Here is a 7,500-nt window from a genome sequence, read left to right on the forward strand (position 1 = left end):
TCTCTCTCTCTCTTCTGCTTCCTCCTCCCCCCTGCTATCTTTCATCGTCTCTCCTCCTCACTTCTCCCTCTCTCCCTATATCTTTATCTGTGTCTCTCCTTAACTCGTTGCAATCCTCTCCCTCCGCTTTTCCTACCTCTCCATTTCTCCTGTTCTTTATCTCCTCCTCTCTCCCTCCCCTCTCTCCCTCCCCTCTCTCCCTCTCTCCCTCCCCCTCTCTCCCTCCCACTACACCCCTCTCTCTCTAGAACTCTGCCGTCTATAATTTCACCGTTAAAACATCCACACCCTCTCCTTCGTCACCTCGTCCAAAGCTCCCCCACGAACACAAGAGAGGAATGACCCGTGCTTCCCCTGCACCTCGATAAAGGTGTAGGTGAATGACCCCCTGGTCTCCCCAGCCCCGTCCCGGCCCCCCTCCCGTCCCGTTCCCCACCAGCGGTTTCTGTCATGTCTTGCTCCGCACTCACGCGCCTCCCTTCTAGTTCAGGAGATCTCGCCGGCTTGTTCTAACAAATTGCTCACCAGCGTAAAAGTGCTCGGTCAGATACAGCGAGAAGGAAAACACCTCTGAGGATACGCTCTGCAATAAAGAGAAACACAGATGGGATTATGATAACACAAGTCACACCCACATTTTGTAAACCACCGCACACAGATTCCTCTGAACCGACCGAAACACTAAACACTGTTTATGGAGACATCTACATTGTGTTTACGGTCTGCACTGTTCACCGCTTGGAGGACATTTTTAATGGAAAATCGTTACAACATTAACATTAACAGTCTGTTGTAAAGCTCACAGAGTTGCTCATAAACACTCCCTGGAATGGCTGTTTTTGATTGGTTATTTGTGTGGTCAGTGAAGTGACTCGACGATGCATCACACTTCCTTCAATTACTTAAAACCATGATGCTCCTGCTGCTTCTACTCTTGGGGATTTCAGTGGAGATGTACTCTACTGAAACTGTAAAGCATTGAGGCTTCAAAGACATGTCTTAGTTCTTTCTTATTATAATTCACGATGTTTTTGTCAATAAACGTCAAAATCAACCCAGTGTTTCTGCGTGACCTCTGACCATTACCCCTCAATGTCTAGACTACCGTAGGTCTCACTGTCTGTGTTGTGAGTAGGTCAATGGCAGGTCACCTGTCTCACTGTCTGTATTGTGATAGGTCGATGGCCGGTCACATGTCTTACCTTCTGTGATGTGATAGGTTGATGGCAGATCACCTGTCTGACCTTCTGTACTGTGATAGGTTGATGGCAGGTCAACTGTCTCACCTTCTGTACTGTGATAGGTTGATTGCAGGTTACCTGTCTCACTTCTGTACTGTGATGGATCGATGGCAGGTCACCTGCCTCCCCTTCTGTACTGTGATAGGTCGATGGCAGGTCACCTGTCTCACCTTCTGTAATGTGAAAGGTCGATGGCAGGTCACTTGTCTAACCTTCTGTGTTGTAATAGGTCGATGGCAGGACACCGGTCTCACCTTCTGCATTGTGATAGGACGATGGCAGGTCACCTGTCTCACCTTCTGTGCTGTGATAGGTCGATGGCAGGTCACCTGTCTCACCTTCTGTAATGTGAAAGGTCGATGGCAGGTCGTCTCCAGAGTGTCTGTGCGGCTGCACCTGTGAGGTTGTCAGCAGTAACCGTGGCGACCTGCCCCTCTCAGAGCCGTCTTCCTGCTTTTAAAAAATAGAAAACCAACTCCATTTTTTTCGCGGACATAAAACTATGAACCCTAATGATCTATTATTAATGTTAAAATGTATCTGAATTATGCATGTGATTCTCTGTGTGTCCCTTCCTGTCCGAAAGAGAGGATGAGTGGGGGAGAGGGGTGAGAGGAGAGAGAGCACCAGAGAGGGGTGAGACACATAGGAGAGGGGGGAGAGGGGAGAGACATGGGGGGGGTAGAGAGGAGAGATGGAGGGCCTGAGAGGGAGGCTGATATAGAGGTGGATGAGTTAAAAGAGGAGAACGATAGATAAAAACTGGGAGAGGGAAGAGAGAGAGAGAGAGAGAGAGAGAGAGAAAGAGAGGGGAGGAAAGAGAAAGCTAGAGGGAGAGATAAAGAGAGGGAGGGAGTGTCGGAGAGATATTGGAGGAGAGACCAAACACAGATACACAGAGGACAGGAGGGAGGATAAAACCAGGGCTGAGGGGAGAGGGAATGGAGGAGGTGGAGGAGGAGCAGAGTAAACAGTGTGTCCACCCTCCGCTGTGTGGAGGGTGGAGGAGGTCGGAGAAGGTGAGAGGTGTGTAGCAGCAGTGGTAACGGTATCCCCCCCTTCCAGGCCGCTATGTTTGGAGGAGGTGGAGATTGAGGTGGAGGTGGAGGAGGAGGAGGAGGTGGAGGTGGAGGAGGAGGAGGTGTAGCAGCAGTCTTACAGTATCCCCCCCCCCCCCAGGCCACTGTGCGTCACCCTGGTGTTCAGCACGCGGGGCCAGCGGTACCTGCGTGTGGGGCTCTCTGTGCCGCTGCAGGGCTCCCTGGCCGGCCTGCGGAGGATGGTTGCTGACGAGGGACACATCTCCCCCGACCAGGTAACCACGGTACCCACATATTATTTGGGCCATAAACTGAGCCATTTGAAGTTTAAAATTCATGTGGTCATGCATCTGTCTCATCGGAGACTGCAAAGGCGCTGTCAAAAATATCAACTCGGCAGATTCAAATGCGCTTGTGGCTCTTAAAGGGGATGGGAGATGGCACTCTCATTGGTTTAGGGCACGTTACGCCCAAACCCACACCTACGGGTCTCTCTCTCTCTCTCTCTCTCTCTCTCTCTCTCTCTCTCTCTCTCTCTCTCTCTCTCTCTCTCTCTCTCTCTCTCTCTCTCTCTCTCTCTCTCTCTCTCTCTCCCCCTAACTCCCTCCCTTCTCTCTTACTGAATGTTTAGAGTGGGGGGCTCAAAGCTGGTGAGGATTCATGTTTGTCTTCTGCTTCTGTGCTGCGATTTGGAGGAGGAGGAGTCGAGAGGTTAGGGATCAGAGGAGGAGTCCTTACCCTGGAGAAGAACTCTGCATTACACCACACTGATGTCTCGTGTGTGTGTGTGTGTGTGTGTGTGTGTGTGTGTGTGTGTGTGTGTGTGTGTGTGTGTGTGTGTTGTGTGTGTGTGTGTGTGTGTGTGTGTGTGTGTGTGTGTCTCAGGTCATCCTGACAGAGATCTACTCCACCGGGTTTCAGAGGTCGTTCTTCGACGAGGACGACCTGACCTGCGTTGCCGACAATGATGTCATCTACGCCTTTCAGGCTCCGCCCCTTTACATCAGAGCGGGATCCGCAAGGATCTCAGGTGAACAAACACACACGCACATATGAAAACTCACACATATGAACACACACACACATACATGAATACACACACACCAACACACATATGAACACACACACAATAATATTTTACGATATACAAAAATAATTTTTTAACCTGTGTCTCGTAAAATGATATCCACACTCACCTTCAGAGCGTAATTCAACATGGACATAACACAATTTGTGACACAATGTGCACCGTAGCTGTAGAGTGTAAACAAGTACTATTGTACTAAAACTGTATCGTACTAATGCTATTTAACATACCAATACAACTATTTATTATACGCTAATGCTACTTCTGCAACTTATCATACTCATACTTCAAATACTTCTATGTATGATCCGAGTACTACAGCTACTTTACATTCTAATGCTACTTCTACTAATCATGATTATACTGCATGTAGTATTTATCATGCTACGAATGTATCTAACCATGATAAGGCTCAATCATAGTATTCTTCTTAAACTATGAAGCTTTTTTTTCATGTTTAAACTCATTTTTTACTACAGCTCTCACCACGCTACTAGTATTGTAACTGGTATTTACTGTTTGATTATTGTGAACCCAAACGATGCACAACCATCACCAAGACACATACAAACACACATATACACACACACACGTATAAACAAACCCTACACATACACAACACACAGAGGGATTACACACACATAGACACATACCCCCACACACACACACATATATATACAACAAACACACCGACAAGTAAACACTAAATAAAACACAGATAGAGAAGGATTACACACACATAAACACACATACATGTAAACACACACACACAAACACAAACAGACACACACACACATAAACACAACCCACATATATACATTTACACATACGCACACACATGAAGATTACACACACAGAACAGTCCAAAATATAGCCTACTCAGTGTATAATTTGCAGAGAGCCGGCTGATCACTATAATCAGGATGGCAGGAGGTCCATCCCTCATTTTCAAAATGAGGGTTGCTAGTTGACTTCTCTGGCAATTTGTTGAGATTTCCTAGGGGTCCTTACTGCTGTGAGAGCGTTGTTTGATTTCGTGTGTGTGTGTGTGTGTGTGTGTGTGGTGTGTGTGTGTGTGTGTGTGTGTGTGTGTGTGTGTGTGTGTGTGTGTGTGTGTGTGTGTGTGTGTGTGTGTGTGTGTGTGTGTGTGTGTGTGTGTGTGTTGTGGAAGTGTATGGCGCCCAGTGGTTAGTTGTTAAACAGAGCTTTATAAATGAGTTTGTTCACCCTCCTGTATAATAATATATTATAATACGTTATATTATGTAGGGGCTGTTTAATGGTGTACTTAAAGCCAGAGCATCTGCTGAGTTTGATGGTTTATTCCCAGTCCCTAGTCGGCCGTTTTCTTAATGATTGTAATCAATAAGAACATGTATAGTATTGTATAATAAACTTGTGTTAAGGTTGATCTAGTGTCCCGGTGTATTAATAAAGGTGTTTCTGATATGAGCAGGATTATTTTTATGCAACTGTAAAGCGAGAACATGAGCCTCACAGCTGCAGGGACAGACTTGTCAGATTGAGGTCAGATCCCAGGACACTTATCGCAAAGAGTAGGGGTTTCCCCGGTGGTCCTGGCCCAACCAGGCTACTTCAATCTGGCCCCCTAATAATCCTCCTGTACAATTGGCTGACTCATCAATTCCCTCACTCTCCACCTCAAGCTGGTGTGTGGTGAGCGTTCTGGCGCAGATTGGCTGCCGTGCATCACCCAAGTGGGTGCTACACACTGGTGGTGGTGAGTTAGGTCCCCCCTTCTGTAAGCGTCTTTGGGTCATTGAAAAGCGCTATATAAATATAATGAATTATTATTATTATTATTATTAGATGAAATGCAAACATCAGAGTTTCAGACCTTCCTCTCTAATGTACCCCCAAAGCCCCGATATATGCCTTCAGTCACACCGACCGAACCTCAGGTTCGCTGAGCCCTGGAGGATTGAGGGGTTCTCTCTGAGAAGAAGTAGAGACGAGACAGCAACGGGTTGGAAGAGCGAGGGAATGAGATGGGGCATAGGTTGAAAAAAGAGGTTGGACTGAACCTGCTCACGACTAGGACATTGGTGGACTGTTATCATTAACCCCAACCTTGATAATAAAACGATGACATAACGTTCAAACACCCTCCTAGAAGCACAGAGTAAATGGACTATAAATTCTAACTTGAACTCCTTTATAAAGTTATCGTTGAGCCATTCCACCAGATCCAGAACCTTTTGCCAAGCAAACGCTCACCAATAAACACTTCCCTGCCCCCCCCCCCCCCCCCCTCCTATCCAGCCTTAGGCCGAGGAACTATAAATAATACTTTTCTCCCATTAGCGCTGGCAGTCCGCTCCGAGCTCCGAGCCGGTCGTCCTTGTCCTGATCTTCATCAGGATCCCCTTACTGAGTCCGAGTGCCCCTCCATGAGGACCGAGGCATGAGGCTGCTGTGTCCCTCTGTCTGGACGTCTTCTGGGCTTTTCCGACAGAACCGCCTGGCCTGCAGCCCATTGGCTGGTGGAACATCAACAACCTATTACAACAGCAGCAGGGATAGAGGGCTTAGTGGGAGCTGGCTGCAGACAGATTTTCCATTTCTGCACATCTATTTTACCTTCTGTTTATAAGTTGTGCCCGTACTTTCTGGGAAGGATTGTAAATGTAAAGGTGATTTGTTTCATTGACATCTTGTTATTTGCCTGTGAAGAACCTCATTAAAAAGAAACAAGCACAGAGGCATCTCTGTGGGCAGCAGGAACGATGGATGAATCTGGAGATCTTCATTCGTTGGTCTCCAGCCAAATGAGAGCTTGTCATTCCTCAGAGCGCCATCGCCTCTGTCAGGAATCGATGGCGTTTACATGTAGAGGGCCGGTGATGGCTCCGTATCGCTACCTTAGATAATCTGTATGTCTCGGCTCCTCTCGAGGAAGGATCCGGATGGTGGGCTGACTTTACGGCGCGTTAGAGAGAGAGGAGCGAGCGCTGAGTAGCTTCTGTAATTACCAAACCTGAAAGGGCTGTGATCCAGACGGGCTCCAATCAATTACCCATAAACGGCCAGGATGGGGTTGGAAAGGTCTGAGGAGGGGTGGCTGGGAGGTGAACCCCAAGGGGGTTCTGGGGGGGGGGGGGGGGGGGGGGGGTCGCTTTGTATTCCTCTGGTCGCAGGTGCCATGCTGAGGGTAACAGCCGGGGTAATGCCCTTGAGCAAGGCACTCCAGGGTTGTGGTAGTGGTTGCTTGTTGGGAACCTGTGGATCTGTTCGAGGTGCAGCTTTTTCTAGTGGAACGGGCTTGGCTGATTTTATCTACATAATTAGTTTTAATTGCTGTTGTGTCCAAGGAAAAAACACGATTGGTTGTGCTGTCCTTAACTTAGAATGAGCCGTTTATATCCTCATCCCTTTCTTCCTTGAGAGCTGTTACCTCCAGTTTGGCAGACCACATAATAGAACTGATGAATCTACCAGGAATCTCCTCTCTGAAGAGCCTCCTCGCCCCCTCCTCTAACCCTGCAGTCCGCAGTGTGGCTGTAGGCTTCCCTGGCATAGTAACAGCCGTCCATATATCCACTTTATACATCCCTCTCTCTTAGAAACGCTTACTTATATAGCCTCCCTCAAACTGAGTTCTCAACAGAAACGATGACAACAGCTAAATCTAAAGCCCACATACACACACCATCACACCAACACACCTTCACACAAACACACCAACACACCATCACACCAACACACCGCGGTGAAGAACAGAGACGGCCAATGGGATAAAAATACACTCGGTTGTAAAATACTCACGAGTAACAAGACACCCACTGCTAATAAAACACGTCTGAAGTCGGTTTTAAAAGCTTCATTAAACCATCAACCAGAGGAGAAGAGAGTATGAGAGAGATCTACGGACTCTGTGAAGGACACTCACAGTGGACCGGTCTTGGTCTAGCTCAGGTCCTTAGAATCTACAGACGGTGTGTAGGACCTTCAAAGTGGACCGGTCTTGGTCTAGCTCAGGTTCTGACGGAGGAGGTCAGAGTGTTTGTGTTGTCCCCATCAGGTTCACGCCCTGCGTTGGCCTTCAGGCAGAGCTGACCTCTTTGTTCATCCAGGGTGAGAGGTTTCTCTCCGACTCCTTAAAGCAGAGTGG

The 7,500-nt window shown here is 47.8% G+C and overlaps 1 protein-coding gene across 1 annotated transcript in view; it reads left to right on the forward strand.

Moving 5' to 3' along the window:
• Nucleotides 1-2,345: 2,345 nt before the first annotated feature.
• The window catches only part of LOC132472838 (ubiquitin carboxyl-terminal hydrolase 43-like), a 33,126-nt gene continuing 27,971 nt past the window's right edge, over nucleotides 2,346-7,500 (forward strand). Inside the window, exons 1-2 of the mRNA XM_060072637.1 lie at nucleotides 2,346-2,556; nucleotides 3,167-3,311. Of these exons, the coding sequence (XP_059928620.1) occupies nucleotides 2,521-2,556; nucleotides 3,167-3,311 (181 nt within the window). The 5' untranslated portion in view covers nucleotides 2,346-2,520. The remainder of the gene's footprint in view (nucleotides 2,557-3,166; nucleotides 3,312-7,500) is intronic.

This window comes from Gadus macrocephalus, chromosome 2, assembly GCF_031168955.1.
Source record: "Gadus macrocephalus chromosome 2, ASM3116895v1".
In the NCBI taxonomy this organism is placed as follows: Eukaryota; Metazoa; Chordata; class Actinopteri; order Gadiformes; family Gadidae; genus Gadus; species Gadus macrocephalus.